Here is a 26,831-nt window from a genome sequence, read left to right on the forward strand (position 1 = left end):
TGAACTGGTGTGACACTCCAAATAAATCCTAAGCATTTTTCACTTTTTGAAAGAAATGATTTGAAAAAATATTCATAACGAATTTATAAACAAACAATACCAATTTTCAAAATATGTTGATAATACATAAAACAAAAAAACTTTTTTTCCTGTCGCTGTCCTATAGCTTTATCATCATTACTTTTTTCTTTTAAATTTCCAAAATAATGGAGCAAAAATAAAGTTATTCTAGGAAAACCGTAGCATCTTTATAACTCGGTTATAATGAGAAGTGTGACTTAAAAATCTATTTTCTGTGAGCGTTTGATAAGGATGCCGGGAAGTGTCTCGCTCGTTTATTCCACATCAATATTCAAAGTTTGTCCTAGCTAGACCATTTGTTACATGCCGGAAAATGCTCCATTCGGTGCCTTAAAATGCAGCCAATTTAAGGACGCCGAGGACGAGGACACGACTTGAGGATTGAAAGAGTCTCCGTTCCCTGCCCCGCTGCGATTTGTAAATACGGGCAGCAATTTCTCTCGTCCCGGTGATTAAACTTGGGACTGGCCCGAAGAAAGATACAGACAGACCGCTTCTCCTTTTTTCTTTATTTTTGATGTCGTGGACTCAAACCCGCCGACAAGTAATCTTCGAACATCCCAGCTTTCGCTTTGAGTAAAATCTTTTATTCGAAGAAAATTATTTTTCCAATGGAGAATCAATTTTCAAAGTCAAGATATATTATTGTGAGAGTTTTGAGACGCAAAATGGGCATTATTTGAAAATAGTACATATAACATAAATATTAGGTTAATGGTTTTAGTCATTTCAAATATTTTCTATTCATATTTTATGTGGATACCCTATTTTATATTTAAATTTATTATCTTATGTAAGACATATTTATTTTCTAATGTAATCGTTTCTGAATAGTTTTTATAGAGTAACATTGCTGTAATCTGTCGAAAGTACTGCAAGTTTGAGTAAAAATATCCTCTAATGTTTTCCATTATTTAATTAAAATTATCGAATTCCGCCGCGAAAACATTTTGAGCAAGTAGAATTTGTTTCGCCATATAGAGGTGTTTCTTTTACAGCATAATTGACTTTGATCTCTTATATGATATAATTTACGTTACTAGTTTTCTGTATTTTTCAAGTTAACCTCTTCTGTTGGAAAGTTATTATGAACATATTCCAGCAACATCAGTGTTGAAATTAGATCGTTCTAACACAGGTGATATTGGCTCTATTGCAAAAGAATTTTATTGTTAATTGAACATGAAAAATTAGAAATTATCAAATGAATAATTAATAACAAATGAATATTATAACTTGTTTAACTATTATTATTAAATGAAATATTATAACATGACATTTATCTTAATTTTAGAATTAGTAGATAATCAGAAGCAGAATAATCTCTTTAAAGGTTCCCCTATTTTACTCAACAGATCGTTGAAACTGAAGATGAATATCTAAATGTTCTTTGATACTGTCAAAAAGTTTTATAACATAGAACCTAGACACTGAAAATTACTCTTGTATGTACAAAATATTTCAAGCAGAATCTCTGATTCTATAAAATAATCCTTCTAAGAGAACAATTACACAAACATATTACTTGAGAAATATCATTAAAATATGTATCTATTATTAAAGCTCCAGCATTAGAAATGTTTTAAATTTTAAAATTTAGAATAAATATTATAAGATTAAGATTACATTTATAAATTATTCTATTTTGCACATAATTTATACATAAAGTTTAGTCACAGTATGAATAATTCAAAATATTTTAATATTTAAAGTTAAGGATTAAATACTTCAACATCTATTATATTAATCGATTAGAAATATATTGTTGAAAATAAAAATACGAAATACGATAAAATTTACGATAAAATATTTTTTTTAAATAATACAAGTACACACGATTTCGGACCTGACAAATCAAAAGCTATCTATAAGGTCAATTGAGGGCTGAATCCAAAACGGCAGCCCGTTTTTTAAAATTGTTTCTAATTTTCGAAATATTTAACAAATTCATTATTTTACTATTTTTGACCATCAAGACCCGTTTATTGAATTAAAAAGTACAAATCAGAAATGAACATAGTTTGAAGTGAGTCTTCTCTAATGTCTGGGATCTGTTTCCTCAGCCTTCATCCCAAAATCTTTTATATCGCATATAAATTTTTGTTACCTCTTAATATAGCGGCTACCCTTCCTCCTATCACCCATAATTTGTGAAAAAAAACCATGATGTAAATGCAGAATATGTATTTTGAGAGAGATTATATATACAATATCTAGTTTTGTGGTAATTTGGCAACAAATTGTAGATTAAGTGCTTGTAATCTGGTGATTTATGGTTATTCGGAAACTTGTTAGCAACATCTTGAAATCTTTATCAAGCGTTGAACATTTTGTAGACATAGCGTCTGCCATTTAGTTTTCGAATATCAGGTCCGAAATTTTTTTTTTTTTTTGATTTTTGCGTATGACAGTTTTGAAAACAGTTTGATTAAGTACTAGAAAGCCGGTTCTTCGCTACTGAGCAGTTTTTAGGACCAAGCTTAATGCGAAGAAGTGACAATAAAACGTTTTGTGGATTTACAAGTCATGGAACAAAAGGAGAAATCATCTACATTATTTTTCTATTCTCTCCATATTGTTGACTCAGGAAATGAAAAGTATACATTTTTCACAAGGAATCACTTGCATAGCTGTTGCTCTACATGCGCTAAAAAACAATTTCGGTACCCATGGCTTGGCAGTGCTTAGTATAGCAAAACTAAAGTACCTACTACAAATACGTACCGTTGAGTATATCTCTCATGTTTTTTCCAAAAACGTAACAGAAACACTTTGGGTACATTTTGTAAGTTTGTCTCTTTATTTTTATATGTTCCGAAGTCCAATCACAGCACATGAACAAGCTCTAAATGATGTTTGATATAACGTCGTTATCTGACAACTACTGCAAGGCTGAAGTGCTGCTATAATGCGCGAACTTGAAAATTTGAACTGATTTTGACAAACAGATTGAGGATCTTCATTCAGGGCATGAAATAATATTAAGAATCGTTGTTATCTGCTCGGGTCCAAAAGATTACCCAAATTTTAAAACTTCTGTAATTGGACATTTGCTACAAATAGTATCGTTAGTGTAATAAACTCCACTTTGGATACAGAAAATCGTTAAATATAATTTTGCTTGAATATAAATAGGCGGCACATCACTAAATGGAAAGGTATCACTCTAACTGACATTTTGATGTATTGAATAATGTTTTTCATCAATTTAGATGGATTTTCACCTTTTAGACTGGTAGCATCGACTTTAGGCCTCACCCTTCCAACATCAATTAAAAGTTTCTCTAATTTCCTTCCAACAGCTCAAAATGGTTCTTTTTATAGTTTCATAGTTACTCTCTTATAAAGATTGAATTTTGTATTATTTCCAGCTGAAATGATATTTGTCGATTTACTGTAGATAGTATATTTACAAAAATTGCATTTCATAAAATATATTTCGTATGTCAAAGTATGTTTCTTATTATGTAAAGATTCTGAAATGACGATATTGATTTAAGCCAATCTCGAAATATAAGAGATAAACCTCGTATTCAATAAATAAAAAAAAATACAACTGATTTATTTAGAAAATAGGTCTAGTAAGTTATTTTTCTGGCTTGCCAGTCTGAAAGCGATAGAGATTTCGAATCAATTGTACCATCGCACCTAAAGCAGACCCATAAGAGAATCTCCGTCTCAAAAGTACACCCATTAAATTTTTATCTCGTTTATTGGGCGTCTTGAAACACTGAGTAGAATATATTGAGTTTTCACGGCAATCCTTTTAAGTTTTACTGGCCATAAAAAGATTTGCGGACTTGTCGGTAACTACGGGCATAAGCCTTGTTTAAAGTTTGAAATATCCATTGCTCTTTTCAACTAAGCTAAGACCAAATTTTCGGTCGCGTCATCTATAAAAGCAACTTTATTAACCCTTTGTTAAATAATGTCATCTTTCTTTTATCGTCCTTATAAATTACCTAGTTTATTAAATCAGATATTGCCTTTGATTATAAACTTCATGGATGTAAACATTATAAGAAATTACACGTAAAGTTGACAAAAAATACTTTTAAAGGCTTGTTTGAACGCTTTATTTAGAATGTAAAATAATGAGCATAAAATATAATATAAAAAATCTCATTATATTATATTAAAAAAACTGGTGATTTAATGACTTATCAACAGCCATATCTATTGTTGACAATGTGAAATATCAATGTAAAAATTCATATCATATCATATTAATAGAGCCCTAGATTAACTTAGTAGCCCTAAGAAAAACGTTACTAAATATGATGATTTGCAATAAGTAGAAAATTCCTATTTGTTGTTATTGAATGGTAAATAGGCTCTTAAATTGAAACTTAAATCATAAATTTGAGGGCCCTCTTTTAGGATTTAACGCAATAAAATAACCAAACAGCAGGATTTTTTACTAATTTTTTATGTTTTTTAGTTAAGATTTCTTTTTACCAAATAGGGTTTAATTGGACTGGCTCACAGTTTAAAGAGGTCTCCGATCCATGATTCCCTACATTAAGCCTACCGACTGGTGAATGGGTAACTTGAAGATCATTCCAGATAACATCCGGTCTTACCCAGCCTGGTTACTGACTCGGTTGATAATTTTTGTTTCTTGTTTGATTTTGCACTCTTACTTTAAAGATAACCACAATTATAAACAATCACAAACATATATTTACGACCATGCACCAGCAGGAATCGAACCCCCAAATATTGTAACAATAGGAGGACCGTCCTGTCGCCTTGAACTATGTGCGAAACAAGCCGGAAAACGTTATTAGTTTTGTTATTTTTATAAGCTCTACTATCGTTTTATCATAACCATACAAAATAATATTTCAGTTTTTTGAAATAAATACCAGCATATTATAAAAATTATATAACATAAATATAAAAATTATTATATAATATTAAAAATTATAATTTATATTTAATTATAAGTATAAGGGTATTAATTTATATTTTATTATAGTAAAATAAATTATATTCAGATAAAAATAGTGTTGCTAACGAATGGTTATATTATCGTCAATTTATTTGAAATAATATTATATGAAGGATTTTCATAATATTTCTGTAGTAAAATATCTAACTGCAAGTTGACAAAAATAAACTTAAGAGGAAACAACCACGTGCGGTAGTTTATTCATAAGGGATCAACTTCCGAAAAATGAGAAATGATACAGAATAAAAGGCAGTGGATAAAATATATGTCACATGGCTGGTATTCCAGTCACCGCCGTGATCTATTTTATTGTACATTCCTTTGAAACACTGTAGGAAATAACCAGACAGATGTCAAGCAGAAAACCACTAGAGACGTTTCTATAGCACATTGTTCCTACTTCTCGTTGAACTAGCGGAGAAAAATACGCGACCCAGCATTAAAATTCATTCCATAAGTTTGGTTCTCGCCTCAATCGCGTCTGCTTTAAATCCAAGTTACCGAAAATTTAAAAATAAATCAAGGCGTGCAGGGTCTGCTAAAAGATTTCGTAAATTCGAAAGTTTTTAGATTGCCGTGGGTAAGTCATAGAAAATAAAAAAGTAACCCTTAAATTAATTCCGTATTTAATTTCGCAAAGTTAGGTAAAAGTTTCAAATAATTTAATTTTTCTGAAATAAAAAAATCCTATTTTAGATGGCCTATACATTTTATATCGTCTGGAAACCTCCCGGTTTAATAAATTTATAATAATAGCTTTGATGTTACATCAATATTACTAAATATTACACAACAGCAATAATCGTTAAAAAGTGATGTTCATATAGGGATATGTTCGATATCTTCATATATCGATATTTTTCCGGCATCTCTATTTGAAACAATATTAATACATAAAGTTAGTAACCGATATCCAAGTTGTCGGTTGGTAGTACTTAAAATAATATTATAAATAGATAAATTGGTTTAGGTAGGTATTAAGCTAAAAAAAATGTTTATATATATTTTGAAATCTCCTTTTACCAACTATGGGTTTATCTGGACTGGGCCTAAAGTTTAACGTGGGCTCCGATTCACGGTCCTCAGCATTAAGCCTACAGACTGGCGAGTGACCAACTTTAGAAATCATCCCAGAAGACATCCGGTCTTACCCAACCTGGTTACTGGCGTGACTGGGATCATTTTCCTTGTCGGATTTTACACTCTTACCTAGAACATTTACAAATTTTAAATAATCACAAACATAAAATTACGACCATGCCCCAGCAGGATTCGAATCCCCGGCTATCGCAACGGTAGGAGCACCGTCCCATCGCCTTTACCACTGCGCCACCAAACCGGCTTAAGCTAAATTGTGTGTATATAGTAGAATATCAAATACCTGAAGGTAGATAAGTTAAATAAGGTTATTGTTTTTTTTTAGTTATTACAACGATTATTTTGTACATATTTAATTTTAAAATGTTTTTTTGTGTTAAAAATCTAAGCTTGATTATTTTTTAATTTTTAGTGAGTTTCTTCTTTATTTTTTGAAGTCCGTTCAATTTTTTGTTATTTTATAATAATTTCAAGGAATTTAATATTTGGTGAACTCAGAACAGCTAAGACAGTTTGTGTTTACTTAAGAACTGCTATTAATTGATAATATTCTGAAGATTGTACTGATAGTATATCATTGTGTTAGAAGCAATTGTAAAATTTATTAAGATATTTCTGTAAACTTTATTGATATTTTCTTTTAATCCCTTTCAGGTTTCATTAGTTAATGCATCTCGTAACAACAAAACAAAACAAAATGCAGAGCCTTTATAGTAAAAGAATGGTAAACACTGGTAAATATGATAACTAATAATATATAATATTTTATAAATCATACTTTATTCATGAAAGTTATATCTCTAAAAGTAATATAGTTAGTCCAGCAGTCTCCTAACTTTCTTCAAATATTTGAAAAACAATTAATGACAATGAGAATTTAAATAAGAATATTTTAAAAGAATTAACGTAATTGAAACGTTAATTTTAATTAACGTCTTTACATTAATGAAAACGGAAGAAACAAAATTAGCTTTATGTCATATGTGGCATAATGTAAATCGATATTTTATTATAGTACCATTAATATGTTTCTTTTGCACTTGCTTTTTTCACACAACATGGACTGAAATGCCTTTGGTATGTCTATAAAATTCTCTTGTAATTTTGTATTTTTCATCTAGTAGTATTTATGTTCCTGCATATTATCCACTATACTCTATTTGAAACAATATTAACACATAAAATGAGTGACCGACTTCAAAGTGGTCAGTTGGTTGTAGTTAAAATAATATTAAGCTAAATTGTGTGTATATAGTAGAATATAAAATACATGTAGTAGATAGGTTAAATAAGGTTTTTGTTTATTTTTATTTAGTTATTACAACGATTATTATGTACATATTTAATTTTAAAATGTTTTTTGTGTTAAAAATCTAAGCTTGATCATTTTTTAACTTTTAGTGAGTTACTTCTTTATTTTTTTGAAGTCGGTTCAATTTTTTTGCTATTTTATAATAATTTCGATGAATTTAATATTTGGTGAACTCAGCTAAGAAATATTGTTTTTTGCTTAAGAACTGCTAGTAATTAATAATGTTCTGAGAACTGGAGAGAACATTGAAATAAATAAATTTACTAACAGGAAAAATTTGTACAGATTCAAAGGTGGAATAGTGGTATTGATAAATAAACAATGATGATGTTTTATTTTAAAATATAGGTAAATAATGTATTCTTCTATCAAATAAGCCTGGATTCTTCTAATCAATTTATTGTTAGTCGATATATATTTTAGATTAAAAATATGCATAAAAGATGAAAATTATATTAAAATATAATATAAGCAATGAAAATATGTAGAAAAAATAAAACTAACTACATAATTTGAACGGAGAACATGGGACAAATAGAAGAAATTATGAATTATAAACGGTAATTTGGTAAATATTTTAATCCTCTGATAAATATTCTTTGAAATTCTTACAAAATAATTATATTTATTTTATAGGCCTAATAGATCAATTGAAAAATCCCCGGCCTACCATAGTAAAACACATTTTTTAGCATTTTCTTTTCTTTTTAATCAACGTAATACCCTTCAAGAGTGATGCACTGATTATAGTGAGCCTCCAACTTTTCGATACCATTTTTGTAGTACGATTTGTCCAAAGGAAGTATAGGCCTCAGTTTCGGCGATCACCTCTTCATTAGATGAAAATTTCTTCCTATTGAGCATACTTTTGAGATCTGAGGACAGGAAATAGTCGTTGGGGGCCAGATTTGAAGAATGCGGTGTGACGAGGAAGCATTACTGTCGATTGAACTTCCGAGTAAAATGATGGAGCCAAGTTTCATCCATTCTCACATATCGATGCAAAAACGCGGGTTTATTACGCTTGATCATCCTCAAACACTGCTCCAAATCATCAACTCGTCATTGTTTTTGGACAAAAGTAAGCTCGCGCGGCCCCCACTTTGCGCAGAGTTTTCTCATACCCAAATATTCGTGAATGATATGATGTACATGTTCAGTTGATATATTTAGAGTGTCTGATATTTAATTCTGTTTCAATGTACGGTCATTCAAAATCCACTTTTGGGCGACCACTGCGTTCACCGTCATCGGTGTTCATTTCACCACGTCTAAACTTAGCATACCAATCCTTGATGGTTAATTTTCCTGGGCCTGTGTCCGGAAACTCGGCATCAAGCCAAGTTTTTGCTTCGACTGTATTTTTACCTTTGAAAAAGCAATATTTTATCAACACGCGAAATTCTTTTTGTTCATTTTTTTCACATTAACAAAAGTTGCTTTACTCAAAATGCTATAATTCACAAACCAATAACCCGAGAGCTGTCAAATTTAAACACGCATCTTCTGAGAGTTAAGGCTAACTAAAAAACACATGGATTTATTTCTAGTAGCGCCATCTATGTCTCAGGCCGGGGACTTTTCAAATGGCTTGTTAAGTTTTGAGAAATCAATAGTTGATCTAATAATTATAAATATATTACTTTGATATAATTTTTGTATTGTAAAATATAAAGTGCCTAATTGTGTAAAAAATAACGTTTTAATTTATTTTTTACAACATAAAAGTAAATAAAAATCTCACAGTCTCTTTATGTATTAGCAAATCCCCACCAGACCCGTTTGAAACATTAATTAGCCCTACCTTAACGACCCTACGTATAAAAGTACTTGCATCGAAAAAAAAAAGTTTTTAAAGAATCGTGTAAAAGATTTTGCATTTACAGGATTGAGGACTATTACGAAAAATATAGTAGAATAGATTACCACTGTACTATTATTGTAGTAATAATCTAAGTGAGTAAATTCTAAAAAGATATTATAAAAAGAAAATAATAAAAGCAGAGAAAAATTTTAAAACCCATATAAACTCTAATTCAACAACATTCAACCGATATATTTTTAATAAGCTTAAAAGGTTAAGAAATAGTGACTAACTAAAAATAACAAAAAGACATCCAAAAAATAATTTCAAACATTTCTGCATCATATTGTTCCTTTCCAGAACAATCAGATATATATGCGAGTTTAACCATTAAAATTCATCCCATAAGTTTAATTCCCGTCCAGAGTCTCAACTCTGTATTAGATCCTCCGAGTTACCGAGAATTTAAAAATAAATCAGAACGTGCATTGTATGCTAATACATTTCGTAATTTAGAAAGTTTTTATCTTAATAGAAGTAATCACAGAGGAGATTAAGTGGTAATTTTATAATTAGGTAAAATCATCAATAAACAACCATCAGCTTCCTAAAAACTCTTTATAAATTTAGAATCACAAACAATTTTGTTTTAATAGCTATTTTATCATTAAAGATACATATTATAACAAATGATAACCAGCTTATATGATTTGCAGATAGTATTAAACTAATTGATTACACGGAAGTCAACGAGATGGATTATATGATTGGCTCGTTTTCCATATGCGCATTTCAATAATTCGCACCAAGTTGTTTTTAATATTTGCTAATTATGTATTTACCGTCTTATTCATCTCTTATGTGGATGTTTGATATTATATTAAAGCTTCACTAAAACTAAAAATATGAATAAAAATTATAATATATTCTAGATGTGATAACATCAACAATATTACTAGGATAGCTTAATTTCCACAGCTCACATAATATCAAAGAATGCAAAATGTAATTAGTTATATAACACTTTTTCGTAAAATATGTTAAATTTGTATATATTAACATCATTGTCATTATTCTTAGTAATTATTAAAAGATAGGACCATAAGTCTACGCATGTAGGAATATAGAATGTGTGCTGACATTGTTGTAGGCACTATTGTACATTTTTATAATGGGAACTACTGTGGATAATATACAGGAATATAAATGCTACTAGATGAAAAATATAAAATTACAAGCGAATATTACAAACATACCAAGAACATTTGAGTCCATGTTGTGTGAACAAAGTAAATGCAAAAGAAATATATTGATGGTACTATAATAAAATATCGATTTATAATATAGCACATATGACATTAATTTTTTTTTCTTCCGTTTTCATTAATGTAAAGACGTTAATTTAAATTAACGTTTTAATTACGTTAATTCTCTTAAAACATTGATATATAAATTCACATTGTCATTAATTGTTTTTCAAATATTTGAAGAAAGTTAGAAGACTGCTGGACTAACTATATTACTTTTAGAGTAATAATATTCATGAGCAAAGTATGATTTATAAAATATTATATTATTATTAATTATCTTATTTACCAGTGTTTACCATACTTTCACTAGAAAGGCTCTGAATTTTTATGTTGTACTTGTTCTTAGTGAGTTTTGTCCACCTAATAATTGTTACATTATTATTATTTATTTAGTTGTATATAAACCATCTATATAATATATCTATAATTTCTGATAGATATAATAATGTGTGACAAGGAATAATATCTTTTTAGTATTTTAGCTTGAATTAAATAGAAAGAAAGGAGAACAAAATATAATATCTATTCAATAGTTTTGCTTTTTCGCTGTATGAGTACTCCAACATTTAAAAACTGTTTTAAAATTTTGAAAGTAGCAATTTTGAAACAGTTGATAACTACAATGGTTGTGAAGTTATAAGCTCAAACTATATCACAGGTTATCGTTATCGATTAGAAATAATATCTTGACCAATAAAGGAAAATAACATAATTCGTTAACAAGTCGCTATATAACCAAAAAGGCAATAAACTAAATGAAAAACGCCATATGGCGATATGAAATATATTATGCTCTAATCTGTATAGCCTTATACTAGAAAAAAATCAAAATTATATTTGCGATTCTTGTACAATTTATTTTATGTATTAAAGTATATTTGTGAAGTTGCGATTTATCAAAGATTTTCCCTGTTTCTCTGACAAGCAAAACTTATTATCGGTACACTAGATTCGCAAATTTTTTTAACATCGCACATGAATTTTATATTCAGATATTTAGCGAAACAACTTTTTCTGTAGAAGGTGATAATGATACATATATTGTATCATTTCTTTAATAATATATTATGTGAAAAATAAACGTGAACTTTAGACAACCCCATTACCCATTAACCGCAACATAACTATTACTTATAAGTATCAAACAAAGGATTTTCCGTTCCCGTGCTCAATCTCAATAGGCTATCTTTGTCTCTCACTTTTTGAGCGACTACCATCGCCTTTCTTCTATTAGAATAAGATTCAGGCTGAATAATTATATAACATTCTAGTTGGCAACAGTAGTGATGGGGTTGATGAAATTCTTAAGAGATATAGACTATTTTAATTGAATTTAACACATATGAATCGGCCTCTTAACCCCCAAATGATTATGGTTTGTCTTTATATGTTTTAACAATTTTACTTCTTCATATCCTCTTAAACATTAACATTTCATTGTTGACATTAATTTTATGTATATATACTTTGTTTGTGATATATCTTATTATAATTTATTACACCTAATTTAATCATATAAACATTTGTATATACCTATTTTGTATAGAATATCCGATTTTACACAAAAACGCTTTTGTATAGTCGTCAAATGACAATGAGATCGCCAAAATCAACAAAAATAATTATATTAATATACCAAATTTCAAAATGTTATTACAAAAATCTCATTAATAAACCTACAAAGCGCGATATAATAAATCCATTATCCTAATTGGAAATGTAAGAACTGTAGTATACGTTCACCTTTATCCTGATTTACTTCCATGAAAATTTACATCTTCATCCCAAGTGCCATATATATAATAACCGTTTTAAAGGGGTACATAATTTTCATTAAACATATTTCTTAATTACGCTAAATATTAAGCAGAAATAAAATCGTATTTCATTATCATATAAATTGTGTAAAAAAATTAAGAAATAATATGATTTTCACGTTCAATATTCTTAATGAATATATATGCTCAATAAAAAAAACTATGGTTATTACTTTTAAAAGATTCAGATAGGTATTTTTCCGACACTAACTGGTAAGAGAAGTACAAAATAATCAATAAATAAAACCGGACAAACGTTGAATTATACATAATAAATACATCAAAGAAGAAACAGGCCTAAAACAAGTAATTTTTGAAAACAATTTTCACTGAAAGGCAGCTGTTCTTTTCCGTCACCAGAACATGAAATAATTGTACAGAAATTAAATTGATTGAGATCACGAGTGCTGAAAACAAATTTTGTATTTCAAAGTTTCAAGAGACATCGTTAATGTCGTTAATGTTATCTTCCCCCCGTTTCCGAAGTTATATTCCGTATTGTAGTCCATTCGTCCTCGGCATAATTGTGTATTTTTTTGGAAAACCTAACTTGTACAATTAAATAAATCCGTAACTTAACCGGGAAATTTTATCTCCAATAAACTTGACGATAGGGTGGTTAGCTTTATCTAAAGGTTTGTTTTTGTCCTTCTCTATAGGTAGATTAATGGGACTGTTCTCGAATATTGTTACTGTAGTGTAAGTGGATTCCGTCACAACTGATTTGCATGAATTTCGGTAGAGTTAGAAATCTGATTTTAGCTATATGTTGAAATTTAACAGCGCTCCCGAAATCCGACCTATTTTTTTAGCGACAACAAATATACAACCAATTTCAACGCATGTAAACTAAGAGTAATTCAATATAAACATAATAAAAGTCATACAATACGAAGTGAAACCAACAGAATTTGAATCATAAAAATTTCGGGAATTCAGGCATGAAGAACTTTTGATACAACGAAGATAAATTGTCTGGTTAGCGATAAAAAGTCAGTGTTATTAAGTCAACTAAATCAATTAATTAAAAAATATTATTAATCAATTAATAAGCCTTTTATGTAACAGGTATAATTTTGTTACTATGCATTTTGTAATATCAGCTAAAAGCAGTATACACTCACAGCTTATCGTATCAAACGAAACCATACAACTGATTCAAGCTGACGTACTTTATTCAATTATTAGAAACAAGTCATTTCATAACGCGCTATATTTTTATATAAAATAACTAAAAGTAAGTAATTATTTATTACTCAATTGTCACTATTGAACATATAAATAACCTATGTGGCAAACAATTTAATATTCATGCTTTGCTTCCACTCTTTAGACAGTTTTCATAAACCAATTTTGGTTACAACTTCTGCTAACTGACTTTTATTTACCACCAGTTCTCTCAAAAAGCTATGAAGTTGCAGTAATTGTTTCATGAACATAGATATAAAAATTCATATGGGCCATGTTAGGTGATAAAAATGCTTAAACAATAAACAATACGAAAAAGGGCAATAAAATATTTTATTTGCAAAGGCTGTTAGTTGTATAGATAATGCGACTTCACTTTTAACCGTCTTAACATCACTAAAACATACTGTAACTAACATTTATAGATTCTACAGGATATATGTCTAAGACAAAGTTATGCTGCTGCTTCAATTAAATTATTATGCCATCGTGATTCACACAATCTAAATTCGACGAACTACTTAACTTATTGAAATAAGATGTCTTTTTTTTCGTCATCAGTGTGTAATTATCAACATGCTTTAAATTCTTTAAACTTACTCAATTTTCTTTACATATATATGAACAGTGACAGTTTTACAGTTTTTTATCATCCACATTAATTCATTCATATTTCGGATACCGGAAGAACTTATTAACAGCCAGAAAAGGTTTTGGTATAAGCGGAAAATATTAGGTGACCAAATAGCTCTTTCTCCTTCTTAAAACGCCATAATTAATCATTATTTAAATGGTATCAGCAACACATTTTTTTTCTTTTTCTCTATTCCTCTTATACTCAAATAAAGGCTACTTTTATATATTATTTACTTTATTTCTATAATTTCAAAAAATCTATAGATGAAGCGCATAGATTAATTTGACAAAATACATTACAATACAATAAACATGTAATGAATGTGGATTTCCAAACTATTAATTTTTCCTATTTTTTAATAAAATTTAAATAGCTGAAGATACATAAAATAATATATAATTGTATATACATAAATATAAAAAGGTATAACACTCTACTACGGTATTGCTTAAAAATGTTTAACTAACCAAAATTTTGATCAAAAAATACTCGAGCATTTCAAACACACAAAAGCGAATTTTCAATTAGCCTACCAACATATTAAGCACTTACCATAATTGGATTGCATTAAAACCAGTTAATAGCAAGAATATAAACGATATTGGTGTACACAGTAAAATCATTGGTCACATAATTAACTACTACTAGATAATTACAAACCTGCCTGTGAAAGAGAGACAATACAATTTGCCGGTTACTATGAAATATTGAAGAGATTTTATCAAACTTTAATGGAAAATATATGATATTATGAGTATTTGCTTTGATGATAGTGGTGTAAAAAGCACTAATATATGCACTATTACAAAAATATGCAGACAGGCGGCTATTGAAACATTTTTAGTTTCTTTTTTTTAAATAAAAGTTGCAATATGTATCACTAAAATGTAACCATATGTTACAATTGAGACTTAATATTGAATAATATTTAACAGATTTTATTTATGATCGATTAGATTATATTTATGTAAAAAATTCCGTTTTTAAGTCAATTCTGCTTTATAATTGATAATTCATATTAAATATGACATGAACAAGTAAAAGTCAATGAATGGTTCAACAGGAAAAGATAAGGATACGATAAATGCAAATTCATTGCAGTTTGTAATAATACAACTACATGAGCATCTTGTCGTGTTTCCCAGCAAACAAAAATAAACATAAGACAACTTTTGAATGTTAATATATGCCAGCTAAGAAACAAGCTTTAGTCTCAGCATATATAGGAGGAAACTGTAAAAATGCTCAGCAATAAAAGACACCCGAAAAATAATGCACAGCATGTCAGAGAAATATTTGCAGGGAATGTACTACATTCATTTGTAAATATTAACGAAGAAAAACAAGGAAGTCTTACGAAAATTAGACTTATAAGCTAGCCAGTTATATAAAAGATTATATGTTGTCAAACTACTCATCCAAATACCCAAAGAAAGTTTGATTTATCTTCTTTGAATATATATATATATATATATATATATATATATATATATATATATATATATATATATATATATATATATATATTATGACTGAGTTTGAGTTTGAGTTCAAAAAATTGTATCACAATGGAATAATAATGTACTACATGTTATTTCATTTAATCAAGAAAACAAGTTTAGTGCAAAGTAGTACAAACCGGCTATAATGCAGGTTAGATCCTATAATTCAGTATTGCCATTGATTTGTTAGGACACAAAGGGAATTTTGTGTAAAATGTAACAACTGAGATAATTGCTAATCTTTGGCCAGCTAGATTAAACAAATAATCAATAGTTAAATTAGAACAAATATTGGCCGGCTTGGTGACGCAGTGGTAAAGGCGATAGGACGGTCCTCCTACTCGCGGGTTCGAATTATGCTTGGGCATGGTCGTTTATTTATATTTGTGATTGTTTAAAATTTGTGATTGTCCTAGGCAAGTGTGTAAAATCCGACAAGGAAAATGATCCCAGCCACGCCAGTAAGGCTGGGTAAGACCGGATGTCTTCTGGGACGATTTCTAAAGTAGGTCACTCGCCAGTCGGTAGGCTTAATGCTGAGGACCATGGTTCGGAGCCAATGTTAAACGGTAGGTCCATTCCAGATAAACCCATAGATGGTAAGAGAGATATTTTTTAAAAAATTTTAAAAAAGAACAAATATTGAAATATATAGAAATTCAATAATATATTGAATAAGAAAATGTAATTTTAGTGTTCATAAAATTGTGCCCCTGTTTTTATAGAACGAAAAGAATTTAAATTGTCTAACATCATTAACTTACTGAAAAAGTTCATTAGATACTTTACCATTTGAACTAATATATGTAAAATATATTGTGTGCCTCCTCAAATGGAAAATATTAAATAAAGCTTATTAGATATTGTTGTAATGTACATATTCTATGACTTACCTATTTCTAAATATTTTTGATGTACTGAATCATATTCGTCCCAAACAATTGATCGAAATCGATTCCTTTCCCTTGATGCTGCTAAAACCGGCTCCTGCTTGTGATGTTCATTGGGATTTCTGGAAAAGAAGGAATTTCATTAAAGTTTTGCGAGCGAAAAAATTACTGATAATTGGAATTAGGTTCTATATTCTCTCTTCTACTTTTCCGAGAGATATTTACTAATTGACGACAAGAAACTATTTCCGTTCTTGGGTAAATTAATTACTTCGGAGCCTGATATCATCTTAATCAATTAGTTATCATATTTTTATTGGAAACGTTGTAATACTCACAAAATGAAAAGTTCCTTTAATTCATGGATATCGATTTGTTTTCAATCAACATTTTTTAAAATTTTTGCAGCAAAATTGCAGCAAATTAATAATAATTGAGCATACGAATAAATTTTCAGGTTTTTTCTAATAACTTAAGTTGTATTCATAAAATGTGGTATTTATTGTATTTAAAGTACCGTCCATAATTAAGTGTAAATACAATACCTCCAAGGAATGAGTGATTAATCTAAACAAATGGTACCTGGAAGGAGCAATTTTTGGTAAATACAAGGAACAGGATTTTTCATTCCAAGAATATCCAAGTAGATTTTCATATACTTTGCAATTAGCAGTTAATCGAATGTTTGCTTCTATAAGAGCCGATTCCTGACTGCGGTCTGAAACATTTGATGCCTAAATTGGTGCTGATTTCAATTTTTCAAGATCAATTTATAGCGATTTTCTATGAGGACTTAAGAATTAACGAGTAATTATTACATTAGAGAGAGATTAGTAAAAGTGGACAATAATTGTTTTCCAAGTCTCTAAACTAGAATGCCCTCTTAAATAATATTTCTGTTATGAAAAAGTTGTTAACGGATTTTTGGGAGTAATACAACAGTCGCTTATTAGAAAAACTCATATTTCCGTCGAACAATTGGTTTCGACTTTAATTGACCTCGAGTTAGCGTGGAAATATTAAAGTAGAATTTAAATTAGAATAATTCAGGTGGTGCATCTCCCAGACGATTAGGATCGTGTGCTTTATACGGTTAAATTAGCATAAGGAAAATTTATTCGGATTTCCGAAAGCACGAAATTCGTGGGATTGGCGTTTGAACAATGCAGAGAGAAAATAGAAGCTGTGCCAAGCGCGGAAGTTACGCCTCTTTTGGCGTTCGTCGCTACGATGTCGATTTGTCTCCCAGTGGAGGGTTAAATTATAAATTGTGTACATGCATACCTTCAAAAGATTAAATTTGCTACTGTCGTGCTTACCTCTGTCGAGCGTTCATTATATTAAAACAAGAGGCGTATGATAAATATGCATGTTATCTTTGCAGGAAGTTCAAGATTCTCTATAGAATATTAAATATTTAACATCAAAAACTAATTTTAATTAATTGGTTAGTTTTGATATTGTAATATAATTTAATACATAACACTAAAACAACTAGTAAATAGAAATCATTTTTGATATTCTATATGATGAGAAGTTATTAATAACGTATCATCCTAAAAACGTATCAAACTTTCCCACATTTTATAATAGGTACTAATTGCATTTTCAGAAATTTAAGAACTTCTCCTAGTCAGGTTAACTTACTCTCTAGAAACAACTCTCGATGCTTCGACGCAAAATTGTGGAGTTAAATCCTCGACTATACTGAACTGAATTGCCAGTATTCATCCATCATTAAGCCGCAAATAATTTTCTTGTTTTCCATCGTATCCTCAGTTCTTCCCTTATATTCCTTCAATGTTAGCTTTGACGAATCTCTTTTAGCTTTGCAGTTAGATAGTATTGGAATAATCCTTCTGTGTGGTTTAAATACAACTTTGCTGTTGTGTTTCTTCAATAACTTTCCAGTGCGGTCTGAAGTTATCAGAAATGATTAAAAAATGCTAGCGAAACTTTTTCGGGTTTATCTTCTTCTGTTGTCCTTTACATAATAGGTAAGTATTCGATCTTATTGCTCATTTGCATAGCTCAGGATCTTTATATTTATATCCCTTATCCTGTATCTGTTATGAGGAAGTACACGTTGGAGGTAATTATGTTTATTTTGTAAGGAATCCGGTTCAGATGCTATGAATGTCATAGGAAAATTAAATTTTGAGGTATAATTTTTGGGATGGGTAATGGTGTAACTTGGCCTGTCATGTATCCTAGATCACCATGATCCTTTCGTCGAATTAAAATAATGTAAACTAAAGATTCCTTCTAGATATCATTATGTTCATCGGCAAAAATGTAGGGATATATAATTTCTGACAGCGATGACGCAACATAAACCTTTAATTCGTGTACCAACAGAATTTCATAGAGAACGTGATCTTTAAGTATTTATCTAAGATACTCTGTGTGTGTGTTGTTCTGTGTATATTTAACATTTGTGCGCTACCTAATTAATAAGCTGAGATCAAACTGACAACCCTCTGCGTTTTGTACCATTTCTGATAACCCAGATTTTTGAGCTTCAAACTTCCTTCTTCTTCATCTCTTCCTCTTCTTCTGAATATACTTAGCTTTGAGAGATAAAGTTGTTCCGGAAAACAAAGTGAATCAAAATGAGTAAACTGTGTTATTCGTTAGTTTAATGTCTACTAAATGTTATTACGAACATAAATTATATTTATTGTTTCAAGTATGTTACAAGCAGTAATATGTAAACATGAAGATCCTTCTTAATTTTCAATCCATATATCGTTTTTAATTATAATATGATATATAATTACTTCTCGATTTTTGCAAGTGTAAAACAAAATATTGATAGCACTTCTATTTTCTCAAAATTTTTGGTTGATTCTAGTGTACCATGTGGCATTTGAAATTACGCTCAACATATTTATTCGAATACTCTTCAATACCGCTAACAGGGTCCACTTCCCAGTATATTCAGATTATACTTCAAACTGTATAGAAATACAAAAGTTAAATTTAGCAAAAATTACCTCAAATCTGACCTCGACCTCAATCAACAATTCTACGAAATGTTACGTTCTGATTTAACTAAAAAAATTTTACTTAACTATAGAATACATACAGAGACTAAAAGACGATTTTCGTTAAGTTTTTTGATCTAGATACGAAAAAAATATATATCGACCTTTTTCCAAATGTTTACTAAAACACAAATGTTTAGTATCTATGTGCTGAAGCTTACAATATATTATTTTGAAGGCTAAATCTGTATATTTAATTTCTGACTGTGTAATGCCCATTACAGGAAATTTTGTTTGATTTGAAGACACCTATAAAGCTAGTCTAACAGAAAAATGTGTTTGCCAATAGTTTCAAAATATTAAGCATAGTGAACTTAACTTCGACGATAAAAATAGCATATAGAAATTCAGAACTAAAAAATTAACAATCAGACCAAACGAAAGCATCATCGATTTTTATAGGATATTTCTTAGCCCAAATGGAACCAAGCAATTTGGCCCACACGACAGCGTTCAAAATTCTGTTATAAATATTGTCAAAATACATAAAAAGGTTTGTAAATAACGTAACATTCGTAGGATTAAAAATGCGAAAAGCTTTCGCAACAGCATCTACGAAATAAATTATCAAATAAACATATGAAAATTGTATGAGGCCATAAAGAGTCTCAAGAGATCTCTTGATATCATCTTATCTCTCTTCTCATCTTCTCTTGATATGGTAAACCAGGTTACCAGAAAATTGAGAGAATATAGCGACTAACATTTTATTAAATAATGATATTAAATAAAACAAAAGCTTTTTAAATTTTTCTATATAATAACAATTACTGTATTTTAGAGTTTATATTTATTATATTATAATATATATTTATAAATATATTATTTATATTTAGCCAAGTTTTCAAATTTCATTTGAAATTTAAAAGGTAAATCTTAAAAAATTTTAAAGAAACGAAGTTTGAATTATTCATTGCCAGAATGGATGAAACATTAATAAGGTCCTTAGCGAACATGCAACAAAAAATAAACGAGACGGTTGAAAAATTGAAAAATGCTTGGTATCGAATAATTTTTAATGAAACACGGCTAAAAATGAATAAAGTAATTTAAGTTAAACTAGCATTTTAAATAATTTTAAGCAGTCAGACCTATGCCACAAAAAATGCGATTTATGAAATAGGCCGTCTATTGGGAATCCATCTTCCTTTTGCCACCCGGTAAATTTAAAACCTTTTTCACGGACACTTGGCTATTTAAAATTTAGCACTTGGGGTAGACCTTTTCGGACGGGGCATCATTTATCTCACAGACCAGGATACATATTGCGTATTTTGTGAAGTTTCATGATAATAAATTTTTTTTGAAAGCTTTTGTTACAAATGCGATTTTTTACCCCCCAGTTTTATGTTGGTTTTTCCTTTGTGCTCTTTAGGTTTACGTCACAGATCAATACTCTAATAAATGAATACATATACTTTAAACAGTATGTAAATTCTACTTATTTGAACTCATTGGTGAGAGCTGACATGCTTGTAGCCGTAAATAAAATATCTTTACTGATCCAACTCTTTATCTAACTTTTCTACTCTTTCATTATTTTTGTTTTACTTCTTTGTTATATTATTTCCCCAACTTAATGAGTAATGTGCAAATGAGATGCATAGATTATATTTAGAAACTTATGATTACACTGACTAAAACAAGTTACAGGAAGAGACGAAAGCGCTGAGAAAATAACGTAGTTCAAAGCTAAAAATATATGAAGCTTGACATAGGGCGTTGACCATTCAAGCCAAGATAAATCATCATGTAACACCGTTTGAAAATGAAATTGTTACTTTGTCTGACTGAAGTTTGATTGTCTAAATTGAAGTATTGATTAGATTCTTTATAGAAGAAAAATTAAAATCAAGTGATTATGCAACATGTATAAGACAAAGCCTCAAGTTTATAAAAAAAAACCCTCAGAAATTATTTGTATCTGCACCCCTTCACAATTACTACAATAAAGTGAATACATAATTTTATTTCCAAAATATCAAATGCAATATCATTAAAACTACTGCACCTCAATATCTATTTATATGTCGTATATTCTCTAATTAGATAAATAGTTCCTACGTTTTTTCTCTTATATTTTATATTGAGATTACCGACAAGAAAAAGAGCAAGGAACATGGAATTAAATTTTATATTAGCCATTTTACGAGAAATCCTGATTTTAAAAATTTACTTTTATTACACATATAAAATGTACAGTAAGAAATAACCATATAAAAGTACTTGATCTTTTACTTCAGATTGGTAGTAGATGTTTGTTTTATATATAGTAAAGTATTTAAGCTATTCAAGGTATTTCCTTACATTCAAACAAGTCATATGGAATATTTGAAATGTTTGTCCCATTAGTAACATAAATTCGTTTCTGTAATATAAAATATTTAAAAAAAAAAACGATATTTAAAAAAAAACTATTTTTAGCGTTGACAGAACGTAATAATAGTTTCGAAACTAATTTATTCTACTATGACATTTCTTTAGAATTTGTGAAAACTGTATCAGCCAGATCATATTTAACGATCTGAACTAATGTATATGAAACGTCATGAAATTAATCCCGATTATTCAAAATAAAAACAGAAGCCTAGTGAGTTTTTTTCCTAGTGAGGAAAGGAATTGCTATGATACTTCAATTTTAATAGTTATTTTTAATAGTTTTTTTCCATTGGATATTTCTCAAGCCATGCAAATATTGTTGAAAAATTATTATTTAGCTGATAAATTATATATATGACTTACCCTGTCCTAGCGAAGTTTGCAATAAATATAATAAATGATTCAGATAACGCCAATTCCGATCGAGTGTAATTTCTTGGGAAATGATTAAATCCATCCACTAGCGGAGCACCAAACATATAAGGCAATTCTTCACCATGTACAGTACCCATTCTCTGTAAAAAAATGAATTATATGCTAAATGAACATGAATCAATTAAATTAATATTAATTCTAAAAAATACATCAAATGATGTTGCCTTTTGATTTTAAAACAAAAGACAATAAAGCCAGCTTGGTTGCGCAGTGGTAAAGGCAACAGGACAACCCACTTACTGTTGCGACAGTCGCGGGTTCGAATCCTGCTGGGACATGGTCGTAAATTTATGTTTGTGATTGTTTAATATTTGTGAATGTCCTAGAACAAAAATATTTGAAAATGTTTTCTTTCGTTCATTAAAAAAACTAAATATATTATTAGATCTAGAGATTTGTTTATATATCATATATTATTGGTCTAAGGGGGTTTCTCTTGTGGTGATTACGATGATATTTCTAATCAGATATTATATTTATTAAGTTTCAAAATAATATACATTTTATTTTGTTACTTTTTTTTCTCAATTGCATCAATTTCTATTTTAATAGCGGGCTGAGTCGCAATATTTCTACATATATTATCACGGTCTACTAAATTATGTTTAAGGCTTATTAAACTTTTTATAGAGCGTTTAATGTTTATTAAAATTTAAAATATTAATTTAAAATATTGTTTGTTTTTGTAGTTAACTGATATGGTACCCATTTTTCTAATTCTCCTATAAATTTTAATCAATTTGAACGATGATTTTGATTCTCGCAGCACATTCTAATGTAAAGTCAGTTTCTCAAGGTGCAGAGCATGAGCTATCACAATGTCATATTTTCTACTCCTTAGAATTAACTTATGGCATCCAACAGGTGGTCTGTATTCCAGAATTTTACTGCTAGTTTTAAATCGATTGAATCAAAATATTGTTGCATTGTCAGTCACAGAATATTAAATTAACTTATTTTGTAAGCTTCTCCTCTTGCTTTCAGCCAATTTCGCGAAACTCGGAAAACACATTTGACCTAATAAAATATGTAAGGTTATTTTTAAGCCGTCTATAGTCACATAAAAATTCTATTTCCCGACTTTGGCAATAAATTTATTGGCATATTATTTTGTGGCCTGGTAACGTTTAGCTATAAATTGTAAAATTAAATTAAATCTATATGGATAGGCATAAATGAAATATTCTGCTTTGCCTCTTCCATTTACCAATAATTCTAGATGAAGGCATAGTATTTAAAACATATACCCGAAATCAGTCGCTTGAACAGTCAAGAAACGAGAATATTAGAAAATAACGATGAACAATAACTGTAAAATGGTAATATCTACAATATTTGATAATATGATGTATTGGGGAAGAAGTAATTTTGTTATTTTCATATTTTTGAAAACGAATTTAGTCAAATAAGTTTGAAACTTTAGTCAATGATAAACATGTTTTAATTGATGGCCTTTTGCTTCTTTTCTGGTAAAATAATAATTATATCACGGTACAACCTCTGAAATCTAATAGAATAAAGTTGTTGTGATGGAAGATAATTTTTACTCATCAATACTTTTTTAAATATCCATTTCACTCACATTAGTTATCGATAGTGAAGTGTCGGATTTGTGGTTTAATTACTCGTAATCGATCAATTAAAAATTTGCTTGATATCATTTCGATTCAGAGAAAATCCATAAAAGAAACTAGGTCCGTTACATTTTTCACTGGTAGTTTAGGTAGAGCCCAAGGGTAGACCGTTATTTAGTATCTAGTCTTGCCTAAATGGTTAAAGTTATCTTATAGCCAATGTTCAATACAAATTTCGTCAACAAAAGAGAGAAAACATCAACACTAGATAACTTTCGACGAACCTACACTGCATTTTCCTTTTTAAAAATTATAGGAGCAAAATAATACCAAATGTGCTACAGTATGGTTCTTGAATAAATACTAATAGGGTATGCGTTCACTGGTAGTTTAGATAGAGCCTAAGGATTGACCGTAATTTAGTATCTAGTCTTGTCTAAATGGTTAAAGTTATCTTATAGCCAATGTTCGATAAAAATTTGGTCAACAAAAGAGAGAAAACTAATTTTGACACTGTCCCTTAAGCATTCTCCACATCAACACTAGATAACTTTTGTTGAAACTACACTGCATTTTCCTTTTTAAAAATTATAGGTACAAATCATACCAAACGTGCTACATTATGGTTTTTGAATAAGTACTAATAGGGGTATGCGATTCTAAAGCCATGTGTTATATGTGCCAAGGCATATAGAAATTATTTTCTCCTCAACTTTTAATAATAATTTATATCACACGAAACATTTATTACTAGACCCTCTATTTCATCTCCAGAAAAAAAAACATCTAGACTAACTCCCAGATATCAATATACATTTATTTATTTTATAATAGAATAAAAAGAAGCACGTTAACCTTAATACAATCATTTATAAAATCAGCGAACTGGCAATAATATTACTTGTTAGTACGTTGTATGTGTATGAGGCCGAGATAAAAAAGAAATAATCTCACGTCTCATAAATAACTTATCATAAAAATGAACGATTTGGGTTATAAAACTTAACCTCATCTATCACTTTTATCTGTCTTATCGACCTCGATTTATCGACCCGCAAATCTTGAAAACAAATATATTACGGAAAATATCGTTAATAATTAGTCATTTTCAGAGAAAATTCGTATTACACGTTTTTGTACCTAACATGAACTTCAATATATATTGTATTTGCGTTCAAAAATAAAACTATAATGAGAAATAAAAATAGTTATTTACTCATCGTCAATGAAACGTAATACACACTTACAGGAAGTGATGCTTGGTCGCAGAAGGAATTGTATTGATTCAGTTTATTTTGACGACCTTGATATTTTGGCCCAGTTATTAATCTTTATGTCAGCTAGCTTATGACAGCATACATTTATCACTCATAAAGACGTTTATGGCAGAAAATATTTATAGGTTTTTATTCCGTCCTGTTTCTTTGACTTGAACATCCGCAGTCTCACTTGACGTTTTGAATCACCAACGGGGTTAAATCTGACCATTCCGTCTAATTAATTACTCATTTTCGTACTTTACGGGCATCTAAATTGGTCATATAGTGACAAATATATGAGAGGAATCTCCTTGTAATAGGAATAAAAATAAATAATGAATAAACTCAGCCGCAGCAGCTTGAAAATATTGAATTAAACACATTCACCTAGTCATTTTCTTTTTCATAAAGTATCACGCTGTTAATGTGTTATTAAGTAACATAAATGTTATTACAATATATAAAACACTCTGAAACATATGGTTTTTATTTCATAATTATAAATAACATTGATAATAATTTTTATTAGTAATTATTAGGTGCTCGACAATTCCTGGCGCTATTTAAAAATAAATATAATGAAATACCGTGTGAATGTGAAATTACCGAGGTATATTCTAGAAACAATGAAAGGAACCTAACATTGTGTGAGTGCTGTGGTGATATTTAGAGAAGAATATTCGAAGTCTTGCGGTACCAACAGCGGCGTATTTTCTGAGAATCGGCCACTCTCCATGAGAGCTAGCTATGGATATATGATGATAATTATATTATAAAAAGCGTTTCTCTTAAAACATTATGTCTTAATTATGGTATCTGGTATCCAAAATCCAAAGAAACAAAAATTATAGTTCAAGTTAGATGATGATACATAGCAGCTATAATAATAATATTCTAAAACAAATGTTCGTCAGGATATTGATTAATGAAAAGGCATTGAATTGTGTCAAATTAAAAAAAAACTCACATTAAATTATTTCATTCAAAGAAGAGCAAATGATTGGTGGTTTAATTTAAATGACAGCTTGTAACATAAGCAGATGTCTAGTTGCATCGCATAAAATTACCATCTTAAAAAAATAATTTGTTCTTGGAGGTAGCCTCATTTCGGCAGCTTACATTGTAATAAAATTCTTAGTATTTTATTCACTAAGTATTCAGTTTATCATTGATATTCTTCTAAACTACAATGCTTCTGCCTAAACTCTAGTAGAGTACGTTACGATATTTTTGGAATTCCGGTGATTAACGGCCACATGAAATTTGAGTAACCGCCTTGGATGACTGTAGACTGGGGGACATACTCTGCCAGTTCAAATATGTTATTTCGAGAAAAATATAAACAGACGAAAAAGGGTAGTCGAGAACGGCCGACCATCCAAGGAACTGATGCGGTGAGAAAATAGAGAATAATTTCGAGGAAAATAATAAAAATAACAATTTTATTTTTCCATACAAAGTGGCACTATCACTATCATGTACAGTTTCTCTGTTACAGAAGCTCGACAATTTGGTTCATCAAATGTTTATGAATGTGTTTTATA

The 26,831-nt window shown here is 29.4% G+C and overlaps 1 protein-coding gene across 1 annotated transcript in view; it reads right to left on the minus strand.

Annotated features, from left to right (window-relative positions):
• The window catches only part of LOC143192947 (neuroligin-4, Y-linked), an 808,161-nt gene that overhangs the window by 56,026 nt on the left and 725,304 nt on the right, over nt 1-26,831 (minus strand). Inside the window, exons 9-10 of the mRNA XM_076398803.1 lie at nt 22,383-22,534; nt 16,597-16,715 (exon numbers count right to left, since the gene is read on the minus strand). Of these exons, the coding sequence (XP_076254918.1) occupies nt 16,597-16,715; nt 22,383-22,534 (271 nt within the window). The remainder of the gene's footprint in view (nt 1-16,596; nt 16,716-22,382; nt 22,535-26,831) is intronic.

Source organism: Rhynchophorus ferrugineus, unplaced genomic scaffold, assembly GCF_030347505.1.
Source record: "Rhynchophorus ferrugineus isolate W39M unplaced genomic scaffold, kcgeb_rfMv2 rfM3, whole genome shotgun sequence".
Lineage (NCBI taxonomy): Eukaryota > Metazoa > Arthropoda > Insecta > Coleoptera > Curculionidae > Rhynchophorus > Rhynchophorus ferrugineus.